The 18,297-nt window shown below is 58.7% G+C and overlaps 1 protein-coding gene across 2 annotated transcripts in view; it reads right to left on the bottom strand.

Moving 5' to 3' along the window:
* Window positions 1-2,398: 2,398 nt before the first annotated feature.
* Window positions 2,399-18,297, bottom strand: part of EEFSEC (eukaryotic elongation factor, selenocysteine-tRNA specific) — a 249,398-nt gene continuing 233,499 nt past the window's right edge. The window contains exon 7 of one of the 2 annotated variants that reach the window (XM_045812372.2): window positions 2,399-2,923. In XM_045812372.2, coding sequence (XP_045668328.2) covers window positions 2,733-2,923 — 191 coding nt within the window. In that variant the 3' untranslated portion in view covers window positions 2,399-2,732. The remainder of the gene's footprint in view (window positions 2,924-18,297) is intronic. The other variant, XM_045812374.2, reaches the window with a different exon arrangement.

Genomic DNA, 18,297 nt, shown 5'->3' with positions numbered 1-18,297 from the left:
TGCACTCTCTGGGGGGGCCTGAGGATTTTGGGAGTCACACACTGGGCGGTTCCTCCTCTTCTCTCTGCCTCAGTGTCCTTCACCTGAGTCTGCCTCCTCTCCTAGGCTTTGAGGGGTGCTGTCTGCAGGCGAGGTGGGAGGCAGGGAGAAAGGTGGGTGGGCACTGTCACAGAGGTCCTAGAGAAATGGCCAGGTCGGAGCAGAGCTGGGCCCTGGGGCTGCCTGCACCACTTCTGAGGGGTTCATGGGCCCCTCACCTCCCAGAGGTGAGACCATGTCTGGTGGTCCTGCTTCCAGGGCTGCAGGTGCTACGACGGGCAGCAGGGTACCCAGCACCCGAACAACCCCACGAAGCAGCTGCTTTTGTTCTCATTTTATACATGGGGGCACTAAGGCACAGGGATCAGGGGACTTGCCCAAGATCACACAAGCAGAGGGGCCAGGCTGAAGCAGGCAGTGGGTCGAGTTCGCCCTGTCTCCCCTCCCCCATGGATCTGCCCCCAGACCTAGTTCCTGCTTAGTACCCCTCTGTGTCTGCTCGGGGGTTGGGAGTGGGGTCTCTGCTGGATCACATGACCCCTCACTTGGCCACAGGAGCAGTGATGTGCCCAAGAGTAGGGCAGGGCCCTGCCCCTGAGCCCAGGGCTACTCTCCATCTCTACTTGCAGGGACCCCCAGAATGGGCCCAGAGGGAGGGGTCAGCCTCACATCCCTTGGTCAGGGAGGACTCGGCCTGGCTGGGGGTCCCCAGCAGCTCTGGCCTCAGTTCTCCACACATATGCTGATGCTGGAGGGAGTTTCATCTGAGGTGCCAGGCCTGGGGAGACCCCAGCTCCTCCCAGCTGTGTCCACTCTAAAGGGTTGACAGCCACGAGAGGTGGCCAGCCTGGGACCTCTGCCCTGAAGCTCTCACGGGAAGACTGAGCTCTCTGCCTCCCTGGCCTGGAGTGGCTTCAGCCACGTGGCACCACAGGGGTGGGGGCTAAACAAGAGGGGGCCTGGAGCCTGGTCTGCAGAGGGGTGAGGGCCAGGCAAGAAGTGCCACTGCTGATACCGGAGGCGTCCCCTCAGGCTCCGGCAGTGAGGCTCCAAGGAGCCAAGGGACAGTGGGCTCGAAGCATCTTGCTCTCCCTGCACCCACCCCCCTCCCAGTTCATTCCCAGCCCAGGGGGAAGTGGGGGCCAGGCCTGGACTCTCCCTGCCTACCCAGCCCCCCGCTGTCACTCCGGACTGCCGTGCCTGGCCCGGCCTAATGTCGGGGTCCTGTGAGGGCAGGTGAGGGCATGCTGGCCAGCTGCCACCACACGCACCCTTCGAGCACAAAGGACCATGCCGTGCTGCTGGTGGGTTTCACGCTGCCTGTGGTCCAGGCCCCGCACACAGGATAGCACGTTTCACACGCCGCTCCCTTTCTCCTCTCTTGGCTCCAGGGCGGAAAAACTCTCCAAGTCACTGGATTGCCACTGCCCTGTTAATATTTTTTTTTTTAAAGATTTTATTTATTTGACACAGAGAGAAAGAGAGTACAAGCAGGGGGAGGGGCAGAGGCAGAGGCAGAGGGAGAAGCAGACTTCCCGCTGAGCAGGGAGCCGGATGGGAGCTCGATCCCTGGATCCCAATATCATGACCTGAGCCGAAAGCAGACGCTTCACCGACTGAGCCACCCCGGCGCCCCTCCATTAATATTTTCGATGCCACTTCTGCAAATGAAAGCATAACACACCAGAACGAAAGGGCAGCCTCTGCGTCTGTTTGGAGGCCAAGTAAAGGAGCACTGGAACATCTGTACATCCTACAAATGTTAAAAGCTTTGATTTCCCCTCATTCAGTTGGTTTCTTGATCGCGCCCTTTTCTGAGTACCCCAGCTCAGGCTGCGGGCTGGGGCGGCCTATGGGGCAGGGGCAGAGGAGCAAGGGGAGGGCTGCCTGGGCTTTGGAGGGTCCCCGGCCCACAGTGTGCTCTGCGCTGGGCTCTGTCACCTGCCCTCACCTCCACACCTTGGGGAGTATGGGCCCCAAACTTGAGGGCAGAGGCCTAGAGACTCCTGGTGCAGAGCTGGGGGAGCAATCCCTCCAGCCTGCCTCTGCCCTGACGCCTTGGCCAGGCACCTTGCAGCTCCCCAGCACTCCACGGATGCCCTTTCCGGCTGAGCCCTCTCTGGACTTGGCTGTCCAGAGACCCCCCCCCCCATGTCCCTCAAGGTCCAGGAGACCCCAGGGGCCACCTGGCCTGGCCTAGGGGCCTGACACCCTGTGGACTCCTCAGCCCACTCCCACTGGGCTCTGAGGTCGGGTCCCTCGAGCTCTTCTCTGGGTGGGAACCCTGCTGAACCCCTTGAGATTGCCCTTGGGAAGAGGCATGAGGGGCCCTCCTGGTGAAATCACAGAGACCAGCAGAGTGGGCAGACATCACGGGACGTTTATTTGCAGCTGTCAAGTGCCGGGCCACCTGGGGCAGGGCGTGGACAGGCCTTCTCACGGCTGCTGGCGGGGCAGCCTGGGGAACGCTGGCCCCCAGTCGGTGGGGAGGCGCCGGGATAGACCCTCCGGGCCCCAGCCCTGGTGCCACTGCCGCCACAGCCCCTCAGACTTGTCACCGGGACTTAGCACCGGGCCTGGGGCCTGTGTCTACAGGGTCGTGCGGACGGACATACTAAAGGAGGTCGAGGCACATCTGGTCGGACACTCGGCGTTGCAGCCCAGACTGGGGCCTGGGCAAGGTCACTGAACACTCAGGGGGACTGGACCATGCGCTTGTGGGTGTCAAAGACGTAACGCTTGAAAGACAGGCTGAGGGCCACATGCTGCGCAGGCTCGGGCCGTTCGGCCCCCTCTTCCGGCTTGGCTGCTTCCCCTCGGCCAGCCCGGCCCCGCTTCTTGAGGGTGGGCGTCAGGATCTTCTTGGACTCGGGGCTGAGGCCACCTGCAAGGCACAGTGGGACAGCCTGTTACTCTGCCACTCCCTAGCCTGCCGCTTACCACCCCGGACAGGCAGCCACTCGTCCTGGCCCGTCTCCGAGTCTCCTTCCCCCAACTCAGTGGCACCCTCGCACTCTCCGAGGCCGAGCTAGGACTCCAGTGCTACCTGGCCTCACCCCCTTCTGCCTCCTTCCCCAGACAACGGGCCCCTGAGGCCTAGGGTCCACTCTGCCACCTAAATCCCTACATTCCACCCCCTCCCCCACTGTGCTAGTCCATGTCATGGGCCTGTCCAGCTTGGAGCTCAGCAGGGCTCCCCACCTCCGTCTCCCAGTCCCCTGCTCACCCATCCACTCTGCACTCAGGCTTCTGTATGGATCAGCCCCACACTTGGTGGCCATGTCCTCCTGCTGTAAATGGTCCTGTTGTTTCCCAGAACACTCATGCTAAAACACATACACTGCAACTTGTCAGACTTGTTACCGGGACTTAGCACCGGGCCTGGGGTGAGGGGTTCTTGATTTTGAGGCTCCCTGGGCTCGGTGTTCTCCCACTGCCCCTGGATCCACTCTCTGCTCCTCTGTGTGCCTGGGAGACAGCATATGGGCTCCTGTGCCCTCTGGCTTCTGGTTGGGTTCAGCCAATGGGAGCCCCAGCAGATGAGAGGGTGGGAGAAGAGAGCAGCCGGGATGTTGATTCCTGTTCCCTAAGGCCGGAACTCCTGTTGGGGATCCTTCTCCCTGGGCTGTCCCTCTACCCCCATGCAGGGGAGAGAGCGGCCCCACTGGTTTCCATCACATCTTACTGGCTCCTTTAAACAACTGCCCTCTGTTCACTCCCGCCACTATGTACAGTGTATAGACTTCATATTCACCCTCTCCAGACAAATGATTGAGTGGAAATCAGTTTCCTGCTAACACCCTAAGGCCAACCCCAACTCTTCTAGCCCCTTCACCCACTGCTTTTGTGCATTCCCTGCCACCTTGAGGAACATGTGACCATTCCTGGGCTCCCTGCAGTCACACTTACGAGCCTTTGCATAGGCTGTTCCCTCTGCCTGGAATGCCCTTCCCTGTCTTGCCAATGGAAGAAGTCTTGCTCATCTTTGAGCACTAGGCTGCGACCTTTGAACACCAGGCCTTCTCTGGGGCTTGTCTTTATGAGGAAACTGCCTGGTAGCAGCACGGTGCAGCATCTTTGTGGGCCGCTGGCCAGGGTGAGCGCTCGGCTGCTTTGAGCATAGGCAGGGAGGCTCCGGCTCCCCCAAGGCTGTGGCCAGGCCTCAGACCAGCTCTGTACAAGCAGAGCACTCTGGAACAGGCTGCTCACAGCCCTGCTGAGGGAACCTGGCTGGAGCAAGCGGGAAGGGCTGTGGCAGGGGTGAGTGGAGGGGGTGCCATGAGACTTGCATGGGGCAAGGAGGCCCAGTGGGCGGCAGCTCCGGGAGCGACTACTGAGAGAACTGGGTACACAGCCTTCATTCCTGGCAAAGGGCAAGTGAGGTGGAGCCCAGCCCACACTGTGCTTGCCAAGAGGGGTCCTGGCAGGACTGTGTCCTCCCACTTCCTTCTAATATGCACAGAGGGGCTGTACTGGCCAGTGGACCAAGAGGTTGAGTCCAAAACTGGCAGGAAGTTGGGCGTAGGCACCAGGCAGAGCGCTCCCTTCCCTGCATGCCCTGCTGCACCCTGATCTGTCTGCCAACACCTGAAGGGCATCTTCCTTTGCCCCAATATTGGCTGGGTGTTAGCGGTCTCCCTGAGAAGCCAGATGTGACGCTCTGGTGTCAAGCTTCGGTGCCAGGAGGACCTTCGCTCATCATGTCTCAACCAGGTGGGGGGCCCGGGACAGCACGGGTGTGTGGATTATTCTGCTTAGACCAAGCACTCATGCATGTTTGCGGAAGCAACCCCTTCATCTTACAGATGAGAAAATGGAGCCCCAAGGAGGGCACGGACTCACTCTAGGCCCCACGGTGAGTCAGGAAGAGTGAGGGTTTGAACTCCGGGCTTGCACCTGTTGGCAAATGCAGGTTATTGCTCCCCAGCCCATCACTTGGTGGGGTCCGCCTTTGGCGGACTCCTGAAAATGGTCCTGCAGGGGAATAGAGGCCTTGAGAGTATCCTGGATGTTTAGCAAGGTGACCAGCAGGCTGCTTTAAGGGACACTGGAGAGTCTGCCAGGGATAGCTCTGCCTCCTCTAAGAAGGACTCAGTCTCCCTTCCACAGGCAGAGGTGAGACTGCTGGCCTCTTGAAGCCTGCACCCCGCAGGAAGGCCGGGACTCGCGGCTGATGTGAATGGGGCTCTGTACCTGTGGACCTGTACCAAGGGGAGCTGTGCTCTGGCCGGGCAGCAGAGTGTCTGATCACAGGCCCGACACCCAGCCGGTCAGCACACCTCTGGGATGGGGCGTGGGAATGGCCCCAGGCCAGGCCCCCAGGCTAGCGCCAGGCCTGCAGGTATCTGCCTCCCCGAATTCGAGCCCCAGCCTTCCTTCTGCAAACAGAGAAGGTGGCTGGCACCAGACCCTGACAAATGGCACGGGCAGCCTGTCTCCCTCCGGTGCCAGGAGGTCTGATGGCTGAAGAGGCGCGGGGCTCCCCGGCGTCTACGCCGGGCCGGGGAGACAGGCGTGGCCCAATCGGCGGCCCATCTCGCCTGCACTGGCTCTCATTACACACAGTGCATACCTCACACTGCCCAAAGCAGGCAGACCCAGAAAATCTCTTGGGCACTGGTGAATACTTGGCCATTTAATTGTTCAAGATGGTCAGGCTCATTTTCCTGCTCCATTTGGGGGTGGCCTGGACACAATACCCAAAAAGCCTCACCAACAGGTGAAGCTGTTGATTTGGAGCAAATGTCCCTGGGAGCCGTTCTGTTTTACGCTGGCCTTTCTCCCCCTTGGCCAGATAGCCAATGGAGGGAAGTGAAGGGCAGCTCAGGATGTCAGGGGTTGAAGCTGCTGCCCACGCCGAGCTTCTCCCAACCTGGCCCTGCATCTTCCTCCGGAAAACATTCACACAGTGCTCCAGGACTGAAGACAATGGTGGTGACCACACAGGCCAGGGCCTGGCCCCCCCTGGACTTTATGAGTCTGAGAAGGGGCAGAGAGGAAACAAGCCAGCAAGATAATCCAGATAGCCACCAAGGCGATCAAGGAAGCAAAACTGCTGTGTCACCAGGAGGGGAGGGCGGCCAGGTCGTACGTGCCCAGGGCAGGAAGAGCTCTGAATGGGGGCCAGGTGACAGGGACTGGGTGCACGGAGACCCTGGGCAAGGGTCTGCAGGCAAAGGGAGTCTGAGTGCCAAGTCCTGGGGTGGGGGGGAATGAGCGTGATGCTCAAGACGGACGAGGATGTGTGGCTGCATGCTGGTGGGGCTGCAGGGAGACCACAGCTTACCACGTCCGTATACTGCACCCTGTGTGCCAGGCTCTTCGGGCGCCCAAACGAGGGAGGGTCCCAGAGACCTTGGGGGGCTCAGAGTGGTGAGGGAGGTGGCCAAATGCCAACTGTCCACCTGCCTGGCGTCCACCAGGGCTCCTGACACTTTTTGTGGGCCCCGGAGACACAGAGGCAAGCAGGACCTTCCTGCTCTCGCAGAGCTGCCATCCTCTCTTAGGGACCTCCCTCTGAAGCACCCCCTGGTAGGCCACATAGGTCGGGCAGCTATGTCACCCCTCCTGGGATGGCCCCTGACATGGGGAGCATGCTTGGAGCTCCTGGCTTTTGCTCCTGCCACGAGACCTGGCCCATATTGCATCTGAACCGTTCGTTCCCCTCACCCCAACACACCAGGTGCATTCCCACCTTGGGGCCCTGGCATTTGCTGGTTCCTCCGCTGGAAGATCCACCCCAGGAGTTCCACTGGCTCCCAGGTCTACCTCCTAATCGCTGTGCAAATGTCACCTCCCGGTGAGACCTTCCTGACCACCTTCACCCCGGCTGCCCCGACCCCTCCTACCCAGCTCTAGTTTTTCCAATAGCTATTATCACCTTCCGACATACTGCTGTGAGTTCCTCATTCTGATGTCTGTCCTTTGCCCCTGCTAAAATACAAGGTCTACCATGGCAGGGATTTTGTCTCTACGCACGGCTCAAAGAACACTAGCAAGGAATAAGCACCGGCTACGAAGCTCCCGCAATGGTCACCGCGTGGACCCAGCAGCCCATTCTATGCATTCGGTCCTAATAAGGAACCCGAGATTTGTACGCACAGATGTCCCCATGCGCGCAGGCACTTAACCCTCACAGCACAGTGTGGCAGACACTGAGGCCCAGGTCAGTAACTGGCCCCAGGTCACACAGATCTGGAGAGGCGGAGCTGGGCTCAGTAAGGCGACCTGGTGCCAAGGTCTGGGCATGTGGCCTGTGAAGTTACAGGGGTGCTGAGACCCTCAGGAGGGCAGTCAGGATAGGAGTGGCGTGCGTGCGCTGTGGCAAAATATTCTGGGAGATGAAGTGACACCTGAGAAGAGTTTAAAGTTACACAGAGACAAATTTACCAGTTAATTGGAAAAAACCCCCACAGGAATAGAAATTGTTGGAAGAGTTCTGCTCTAACTTGCAGGAAGAAAAGACTAGACTAGACCATCCACTAGGCTGTCAGAGATCAGGAGTGAGTTACAGGCAACACTTTCTTCTTCCATCTGCTTTCCTCTGCCCCTTCCTTCCTTCTTTCTTTTTCTCTTTCTTTTTCTTTCTTTCTTTCTTTCTTTCTTTCTTTCTTTCTTTCTTTCTTTCTTTCTTTCCTCTTTCTTCCTTTCTTTCCTCTTTTTTTCTTTCTCTCTTTCTCTCTCTCTCTTTCTTTTTTAAGGTTTTATTTATTTGAGAGAGAGAGCGCACGAGCGCGGGAGCAGGAGCCAGGGGAGGAGCAGAGGGAGAAGCAGCCTTCACTAGCGAGATGTGGGGCTTGATCCCAGGACCCTGACATCATGATCTGAGTTGAGGCAGATGCTTAACCGACTGAGCCCCCCAGGCGCCCTTCTGCTCCCCAAGGTTTCTCCTGTGAGCTTGGGTGCTCACGGGGCCGTCTACCAGGACTACCAGCATGACCTCCTGCATCCAGGCCTGAGCCCAGAGGAAGCAGAGTGCTGCCCAGTGCAGTCTGGGTGCTGAATGCATGGGCACACGGGAAGGCAGTGGGGAGGGTCAGAGGGCTCCAGGGGGGTGGGCAGGGGAGGAAGGGGAGGCTGGGGAGGGGCTGTCACCCCGGGCCGGGTCTGCCTCCACGCCCTGGTTAAGGCTCTCAGAGCTGCCGTGGGCCAGGAAGCGCACTGCCGTCTCCAGGCCAGTGGGGTCATCTCTGCAGCAATCCGGCTCTGCCTGCTGAAGGGTGGGCTGAGCACAACCTCAGGCCATGTTCACGGCTCCTCCATGGCCGCTAGCAGTTCTTGGTTTCTGACGCTGCTGCTCCGTCAAGAGTAATAACTGGGAGGCACGGGCCTAGGGCATCGCCTTCCACAACCTCCCAAGGGCCCGCTCCCTGCTTCTCGCCCTTGCTGTCCTGTCCTGGTGTAGGAGGCCTCTGGGGCTCTCCCCCAGGAGGACCTCCTCCCTCGTCCTGCCCCCAACTGTGGAGGAATTGGTCGAAGGCCCATGTCGAGTTCTGGACTTGGTTCCACCAACAGGATAAAGTCTATCTTTTACTCGGCACCCAAGACCCTGGGTCATCCAGCATGTGCCTCCCTCAGCCCCTCACCCTCTGCTTCCTCCCACTCCCATTCTCTGACTCTCTAGTCAGGAGACATCAAGCAGGGCCTCCAACTAGTTCCGTGTCTGGAATGCTCTTCCCTGCCTTTCCTGTCTGGCTAATGCCTGCTTTGCCACTGTCTCCGGGGAAGGCTTTCCCTCACCTGCTTAGGCCGAGCGGGATCCCTCCTGAAACCCTGCTTGGCATGATTTTTGCTTTTTGCATCCCTCTCCCCGGTGGCCTGTAAGGGGAAGGTGGGGGACTGCCCTGTAGTGCTGGGCACAGGGCCTGGCAGGCAGGCTCAGGGAGCTTCGCTGGGTGAAGGCGAAGGGAAGGAGCCGTCTCCCCCAGGTGGGTAGGGCAGCAGAAGTAAGAGACACGTTCCCACAGAGCCCGTGCCTCTGGGACGAGGAAATACCTGTCTGCAAACTGGCGGCCCAAGGAGACGCCCAGGCTCAGATGGCAGGGCCCCCTGCCCCCTGCGACCTGGAGCCCGGCCCCCTACCTGGCGGGGTGTGCACAGAGTAAAATGAGCTACGCGTGTTCACACGGCGGCCATTACTCCAGAGGGCCTCGGCACACATCTCTGGCTCCCTTTCCCCAAACCTCAGGATTCTTGGAGCTGGGCTGCCCTGCTCCATTCCCCAACAAACCCGGGCCGGGATGCGGTGGGGGTGGGCCGGCATGACCCCGGGGTGACGTTGCTCGCCGTGGCTTTCCTCGGGGACACTCTCCCAGGGCCGCGCTGGCCTTTCTCACCGAGCGCCAGCCCCACACAAAGGCACAGTGGGGTGGAGGCTGCTGGGTCTTGGCTTGGGCCAGGGGTAATCAGGGAAGAATGCGGGAAGCACAACTGTTTCCCAAGCCCTGGCCGCGGGTGCCGCCCTGACATGGCCATCAAAGGCCGGCAAATTGCCTCCAATTGCTGGCGTCACTTTCATGTTGGGGGCCAGACTGGAAGAGGGGCCTCCACGCTGGTGGGCGGCTTGCACCCCCCAGTGGGAACTGAGCCCTTGCAAGCAGCTTGGGGTCACGGGCCCCCTCGGTGGCCCCACGGGGCTGCAGCCAACTCCAGCCACTTCAGTTTCCCCTCCTGGAACAAGCAGCTTTGGAAAGAGCCGAAATGACAGGGCAGAGAGAGAGCTGGGGCAAGGGGCGGGAGGCCCTTTTTGGGGTCAGTATCCTGGTGATGACGGATGGGCTGGGGAGCTCAGAGGGACATGCCTGGCAGCTGGGCTGGGCTGACATATGGGGTGGCCAGGATGGATGGCCGTGGAGGGCCTCGAAGCCAGCCAGTCCCTGAGTCTAGACTGGATGCTCGACCTGTGAGCAGGAGAGGCTGCCCAAAGGAGGGGACCTCTGTCAGTGAGGTGGAGGTCTCTCAAGCAGCATGGCTGCACCATTACCCAGTGGGCTGCAGTGTCAAATGTCACCTGAAGAAAGAGGGGTCTCTGCCTGCCTGCCCTGTTAATGAAGTTGCCTCGTACAGGTCACAGGTGGTCACAGGAGGTATGGGTGGCACGGTGCCTGAGGAGACCTCTGATGTGGCTAATGTGGTGGCCTGTGCAGGATGGACCGCTGGGGAGGAGGCTGGAGGTCAGTTTGGCTGGGAGGAGACTGAGGGGGGCAGAAACGGGAGGCAGATACAGCCAAGGCAGAAGTGGCCCTGACACAGGGCCCTGTCACGTCTGATTGTACAGGGCTGTTGTGGCTGGCCCATCCTGCAGGGACGCTGACTTCAAGGACTTGCCCATGGCCCCACAGTAGTTGGTGGTGGGGCAGAGATTTGAACCCTGATCCTTCAAGGGTAGGCCAGTGGCCCAGGGCAGTGTGGGCCCTGTACAAGCTTGGCTCCGACAGTGCCAGGGGAGAGGAGAGGCCCAAGGAGGACAGGCAACGTGGTTTTTAGCGCAAGGCCCAGAGGCGAGCTGGTACTCGGAGGGCCGAGCATGATGGGAGAGCCTGACCGGCGCCAGGAGACAGTGGGAGCGCTGTGAGTGGAGAGGCGAGAATGGCTGGCAGGGCAGCCCTTGGGGACACCAGTCAGCTGGCTCCCTTTGCGGAGGCCCCTGACCTCATCTGTGAGAGGTGCTGGCGACCATGGAACCCTCTCACTGTCTCTCTGTCAGCCCTGGTTTTTCGCATTTATCCCGGGGAGTGCAAGCCGTTAACGTGCTGGCTGGGGCTGGGAAAGCTGCCTGGTTTTCTCTCCTTTCTCTTCCTGCCATGGATCCTGTATGTAAACAAAGATGCAATTTGCTTTAAAAAGATAAGGTGATTAAGTTTTTATCAGACATGTACTCCGCTGGCCGAGCAACAAAGGGAATTGGGGAGGCGGGCGACGGAACAGGCCCTTCATTGGAAGCGCGCTCTTTCTGAGGCTCTGGAGCGCACTCGATGGGCTCCTCGCGGCCCCTTTGATTGGGTGGAGGCGAGGCAACGGGCGCCCGCACCCCCATTTTGATGTCTTAATGTTGCCTAATTCCTCCTTTAATTTATAATAAGCTTCTTAGCAGCGATGATGAATTCTTCAAAAACAAAAAAGGACCCTTTGCACAAATCTTTCCCGCACCGTGTAAATTGAAAGTACAATGTAGCCAAGCCTCTGGAGATTGGGGTGCGTGGGGAGGGAAAAACAGCGCATTATGTGGAAGGAAGGGTTTTGTTGTAAGGCAAAAACAAAACCATTTTGAAAAAGGAAATGACTTGGCCTCAAGAATCGGAGGCTCCATTATTAGAAGGGCAGCCCAGGTGGAGGAAAGTTTGCTGTCACACAGGGGGACCGTGAGGGGGCAGCTGCTGTGGGGCTGGGGGCGTTCTGAACCACCCAACACCCAACACTGCACTACCTGTTCTTCCCAGGGGTGGCCCAGCGCCAGCAGGATACCTGCTCACCTGGGGCGGGGCCGCATGCCCCTGAAGTGGCTGTGCGGGTGCTCACTGAGGCTCGTCCCGACAGCCCGGGACTCTCCATCCCACCCAGGTCAGTCCGGAAGCTCAGGCAGGGCTCAGACCCCTGCTAAGTCTGCACAGCCCCGAGTGGGGAGCCTGCCTGGCATCCCTGGTGGCTGGCCTTGTACTCCATGAGGGCCCATCCCTCAGGGTTCCCCCAGACCCTGCAGGAGCAGGTTGCTGCCACTGGTGCCTCGGGTGCTGGCCTCCTGGCATGAGCTGCCATGTGCCTTCTTCTGGTCTGCTCCTGGGTCTCCTGCCGGAGAGATCTTTCCAGCACAAAAACCTCATCATCCCTCCCAGCTCAAAATCTTCAGCCATTCCTTAGGCAAGTGTCCAAATTCCTCTAGCTCAGCTTCTCCCAAACTACCTCCTGCAGACCCCATGTGTTCTCACCTCCACCACTCATCCCTACACAGCCCCCCACCCATTCACAGGACTTCACCACTCACGTCTGCACAGGGTCCCAACACTCACCCCGCCATAGGGCTTCCCACTCACCCTGCCCTGGCTCTGTACTGGTGCTCTCTTATCTTGGGGTGACCCACAACACTTGTCTACCTGGCAAACCTCACTCCTTTGGTTTCTCAGCAAAAGGCTTAGCATCTTGGCTCAGCTTTCTATGATGCCTTCCAGGCCTCTATCCTCCAAGAAGACCACAGCCGTCCAGACCCTGTGTCCTCAAGAGACAAGGTGCAGCGTACAGCAGTGGCCAGCAGCTCCAGGAAGGGGTGCTACTGGTGACCTAAGCCCGCCTGCACTCTGCCTCATCTACCAGTGGGCTGGGCCCCAACAGCTGGCTCTTTCCCAAGGGTGACCATGCCATCCCCCAGAGGTCAGAGCTCACCCACCTGTCCGTCTGGCTCCTAATCACCCTCCCACTGCTGGGCAGCCAAGTCAGGCCCTGTCAATGTGCAGGAGGCTTGGGGAGCAAGAGGTTGGCCAACTGCCAGCTGGGCTGCTAGAGGAGGCAGGAATGCACTGGCTCTTTCCTTCCCAACACGCCACGTCTGCCCAGATCTAGGGGCCTGCGCCTTAGCACCCAGGGGACCTGGACCCTGGTCCCAACCCCTAGGCTTATGCTCCCCAACAGCACAGGTGGTATAACCATGGGGGTGGGGACCTGACTGTTCAGAGGGAATGGGCCAAGTGCTCCATGAGGGGGTGTGCCAAACATGCACGTGGTGGTGGCGGGGGCGGGGGGGCTCTGGTGACTGCAACCTGGGGATGGAGCTGAGCTGCCTCTGAATGGCAGTTTCCGGAAGGGGAGCCTGGACACTAGTATCCACAGAGACTCCTTCTGGCTGGCCCTCTAGGCTGAGGTTTGACAAAGTCTCTAGTGGGGAAACGGGTGAGGCAGGCTTCACAGGTCAGTGGCTGGGCAGGGGACTGGCTAGGTCATCTGCCTCTACCTCTGCCACCACTGTCATAAGACACTGCTTAGCTAGTGTCTTCCTCAACACACGACCCAGCCCGGTGGGTTCAGACAGCATCTCATTCAAGCTTCTAGACATCCTATAAGTCACTTTCTAGGCAGGGGAAGTGACTGCCCAAGGTCACACAGCTGGTAAATGGGGAGTGGCACTTTGCGTTCAAGCCTGTGGCTTTACAAAGCTGTCTGCCTGCTGCAGGCCTGAGTCTAGCCATGGGCCTGGCCACCCCAGGGCCCTGCTGCTTCTCACTGGGAACAAAGCAGCAGGGATGGCAATGCCATGGGCGGGGGGCGTGGCATAGGGGGCTGAGGCTACTGCCATGGCAGGTGGGGAGGAGATGGCAAAAGGCAAGGGCGTTGGCGAGACTGGGGACCACTATGACTTGGGCGGCGGGCACCTCTCACCTGGCACCTCCCAGGCTGGGGCAATGGGGGCTGGGCCAGGTGGGGACCTTATTTCCAGAGACTTCCGGGGATGATGCCTCACGTGCCTTTCTGTTCTGGGTTCCATTGGGGGCACCGCTGGAACTTGGCCACTGCCCTGACAGACTCTGAGGGCGGCATAAATGGCAGAGAGGGGGTCTGAAGTAGAAAGACCATCTTGTGTGAGGCAGGCCTAGCCTAAATTGCCCCAAGGACGGGCACGAGCCAGTTCTCAATAATCATGAAAAGAACAGCAATGGTAAGCTTAGCTAGCTTTCACTGTGCCTTTATTACGTGCCAGGCCCTATTCAGAGTGCTTCTATACACACTGCTTGTCCATTCCTCAACTGTTCCCTGGGTGCTGACTCCATCTATACACACGGGTACAGAGGCACAGAGAGAGCCAGTACGAGCCCAGCGTCACACAGCAAAGATGCGGTAGGCTGAGCTCAAACTTGAGATCTAGCTTCAGACTCTGTGGCAGCACATGCTGGTGCCCATCAGGCAACCTCAGGCACTGGGCCTGCCCCCACATGACGTCTGTCATGGGTGTACATGAGCTCATTTCCCTGACTGTGACTCTCTGAGGACAGAGATTAGATCCCAGAGCCTGGCACAGTGTCTGGCCAGGGAAGGATCAGAAAAGCACTTTTCTATGCCTCAACCTGTGCAAAGAGGGAACAGTATCCTCTCCATTGTTCCAAGAAACTGAGGCCCAGGGATCCGAAATGACTCACCCAAGGTCCCACAGCTAGTGGCAAACGAGTGATCATACATCCTCATTAGTACCTGGATCCCAAGTCCTTTTCCAGAGAGCTGGAGAAAAGGGGTCTCCCTTCTTTCAGACGGCACTGCAGGACGCCACCTTTCTGCCGGTACCGATGGTGAACACGACTTTGCAATGATGTACACACACATATGCATGCACACATACGCACAAGCTTGCACACGTGAGCACACACACACACGCCTCTGGACCGAGAGACCCCTGGAGCGTGGGATCCATTCCTTTGGTGGGTTCTGTTTAGCTCCCAGAACACAATGGCCACAGAGTCATTCTTAGGTAATCATCACAGGGCAGTGACCAAGGCAAGGAGCTTTCCTAGACACAGGCCTCAGTGAGAGCGGGCAGGCAGGGGAGGGCGGGGGATGGTTCGCAGAGGCAGAGCTCTGAGCCCATGGCCCAGGTCTGAACACCATACCATGTGGCCTTACTGCCCCACTCTGCGTGTTGGTGTCCTCCTCAGTCAGGATGAGGGATGACAGGAGTAAGGCCTACAGCAGGAACAGCCTCCTGGAGACCAACGGCTGCTCCTGGACTCTCCCCAGTCTGCCCCTCCACGCAGAGGCCAGGATTCACCCCTCGTGCAGGTGCCCCCGCCCCCCCACAGACGGCCCTTTGAGGCCACCCGTGGGGGAGGGGCACGGTTCCTGGTGGCCCCCAAGGAGACTGTCCCTGCCACCAAGGGAGCTGAATTTTAATACTCCAAACACTCACTCCCTAAATGTGTACACTCTTTAACAGCAGTTAATCTTCAATTAAAATACCTAGAGCAGAAACTAAGATAACTGGTTTAAAAGGTAGAGCTTATTGACAATAAAAGTCTTCTTCATATTGCTTTTCTTTAAAAAAAAATTCCACATATTAAAAATGTCATTTTTATGACTTGGGGAAAAAAACCTCATCCAGAATAATGAAGGCGAACAAAGGCCCGGGGAGCAGTCATCTTCCAGGGGCCATATGCAGCGTCCTGATTACTGTATCAGCCCCGTTTCCAGAGTGGAGGGAGAGGCGGCGGGCAGGCGCCGGGGCTGGCTGTCCTCTGCAGCTGACAGGGAAGGGCGGGTGGGGAGCTTCAGGGGTCCCTATCCACACTCTTGATTTGACAGCCAGGGGTCCGATGGTTTACCTCCTCCCCGACCTGTGAAGACTGCAGCTGGGGTGCCCACCCTTCCACACAGACGCACGGAGCTGTGAGCACACGCACATCCCCTCATGGGTAGGTCCCAGGCTTGGCTGGTGGCTCTCAGGCCCACAGAGGCTGGTGTGTGCATGGGGCTGACCCACCCACCAGGCCTGCCAACACCCAGCATGCCCTCTGAGGCCGGCGGGACCCTTACTGCACATATGCAGTAGCCAGCTGACATCTGTCTGCTGCGTATACCAGGCACCAGGACCTGGGCCGGCTTCCACCACTTCCACCTTCATGCCCGCATGACTGCGTGGGTCCCCAATGCCCCATGCAGGGCCTGGCACAGAATAGGTTCCTGCAACTGGCATCACTGCCTTCTTCTCACCTTGTCCTGGTCCTTCTCCTCCCTGCATTTTATACCATAACTGCCTCTGGATCACTGGCCATCACTACCAGCCCGGGGGCTCTCTGTAGGCATTACGGGGATGGGAAACTCTTCTCTGGCTCTGTGCTATCCCATGCAGCTGCCGAAGGGCTGGTGCAGACCCTTGTCCGCTGCCATGTGTTCTCTTTTTTCCAAACACTGTCTCTGGCTCTGCCCTGGGCAGGATTTAATCACTTGGTGGCCCCAGCGCTCAGATCCTTCGTCATGGCCTGGTGGGGGTTATGTTACATATGGGAGGCCGCCCCTCGCCTGAGTCTGGACGCATATACAGGCTTTGGCTTGGGGTACCTCTAACTGGGTGTTCCTCCACCCTCAGGAGCCGGGGCTGCATGGGGCCCAGGGAGGACTGGCCCAGGGTTGGGCACAGTGCCGACGGAGCTGAGCTGGTTTCCATGGGTGTCTCTATGCCAGGAACACATGAGGGGTTCCTGTCTGGGAAGTGCAGCATATGTATCCCAGAACAGCTGTCATCATGGCCCATTTCCCAGGCGTGGCCAGGTGCCACAGCCAGCCATAGGAAGGTCACTGGGTCAGGAGCTCTGGGCTCTGCATGCAGGGTACTTGGGAGATGGCCCCATAAATCTCAGTTTCCATGTCTGTGAAATGGGCCAAACAAGCCCCTGCTCTAGCAGGGAGTGGGGAACAGCCCCTCAGAGAGGCAGGGAGCAGGGAGCAGATGTGGCTCAGACTCCCAGAAAGAGCCGGGCATGGGAAGGGGCCCTGCAGATGCATGCCTGCCTTTCCCAGCCCCGGAAACAATGCCTTCTTCTGCTTTGTTCTTTTCAAATGAAGTCTGTAGGTGCCTTAAACATCAGATGCCTGCGCTCTTGGTGTTGAGGAGTGAGCTGTCACACACGGCTCCATGCATACGGATGCTCGTCTGCCACACGCGTGCTCCTATGTGGATGTAACGGCAGGGGCTGAGGTGGCCTGAGGTTGGCTCAGAGGAGGTCCCTGTCCTCCACAGACCTGACAGGCCAAGAGAAACCCAGCGGACCAGGAGATGGTGAACACTGGCAGAGCCCTGGGCAGAGAGGCTGGACTCACCACCCCCTTCTTGGATCACGGCGCCCCCACACCAGCCAGGGGCACTTGGAGCCCTGTAGAGAGTGAGCCTGGGCCAGGTGCCTGCAGTGTCCCGTGTCACCCTCCAACAGATAGTCAGGAGGGCACAGGTGTGGTCACCAGTGTGGCTGGGGAGTGAAAGATGAACAGAATGGCCCGGCCACTCAGAGAGTGAGGGGGCCTCCATTACCTTGCCCGGCTCTGCACAAAGCCCACAGCCAGGCTGGTTGCGGCACACGGCTGGGCAGGGCTGCAGGGCAGCAGGCATATGGCCTAGCATCTCAAGGTTGGAGGCACTTTTGAGTGTCATCTGGGGAGGCCATGCCAACCCAGAAGGGGTGGGGGCTCTTCTGCCTCTTGGGCAGAGGGAGGAAGCTGGTGCCGTGAGATCGCCACTGCTAGGGGCTGAAGATGACCTCACTTCTGGCCTTTCAGAAGCAATGAGCACATCAGCGGCCACTGTCTTCAGAGATCAAACTAAGTTCAGGCGTTTGCCCAAGGTACGCAGTCTGCTCACTCATTTACTCGGTCATATTTACGGAGTGCCTACCCTGTGTCAAGTGCTGCACTGGCTCCTGGGCCAGGCACAGCTTATATCCCAGTGGGGGACAGGCCGCTCAAGCCCATGAAAATGTCGGGCATCGGTGTGACGGTGCTTGGCAGAAGGGCAGGGAGCTCTAGTGCTTTACTGACAGGGGCCAGCTGTCTCTCTAGGCACTGGAGCCAAATGAACGAACATTCTGGTCAGGTTTCTGAATCGGACAGAGGTTTTCACATGCCACTCTTGCTTCTCTGGTGGTCAAAGTTCTAACCCTTCCAACAACCTCAAATGTAGAGCCAAGGGAGGAAAAGGTCCCAGAGGCCTCTCTGTGTCTGAAATGAGCAACCAGGAAGTCTCTGGGCCACCATGCCAATCTTGCCACTCCTGTCCACGGCCACCCCTCACCTAGGGGTGAAATCAAATCAAAACCCCCACAGAGGCTGCGGGCCCCTCACCTCCGGCCCCCGCCTGGCGGCAGTTTTCCACATGCACACACATACCTGTGCCATGGGCTCCGCAGTGCTTGATTCTAGACCGTCCCTCCTTCTCTTCCTGTGCCCTCCCTGTGGTAGGTATGAGACCTACTGCACCTCCTCCACAGAACAAGGGGAAGTGGGAGAAGGAACAAGGGCAAGCTACAGGCCTCCACACACTCACCCCATCTACACACCTGAGCTTGGAATGGCCCATCCCGCTTTCACCGGGCAGAGACTCAGGCCCCTGCACTGAACAAGCCCCACCCATCTGTCTTAATCAAGACCTTGAATTGCCAAAGCAATATAAATCATATCTGAGTTCTCTGAGGAGGCAGGAGAGCCCCCACCCCACATTTTCACTCTCACAAGACATGGGTAGCTGTGAGGACACAAAGAAAATTTAGGCCCACTGTCTTCTATTTTAAAATGCAGTTA

Source organism: Ursus americanus, chromosome 14 (assembly GCF_024610735.1).
Source record: "Ursus americanus isolate L20-20 chromosome 14, mUrsAme1.1.p, whole genome shotgun sequence".
Taxonomy (NCBI): Eukaryota; Metazoa; Chordata; class Mammalia; order Carnivora; family Ursidae; genus Ursus; species Ursus americanus.
Note: the sequence above shows the minus strand (reverse complement) of the source record. Positions and strands in the feature narration are given on the sequence as shown.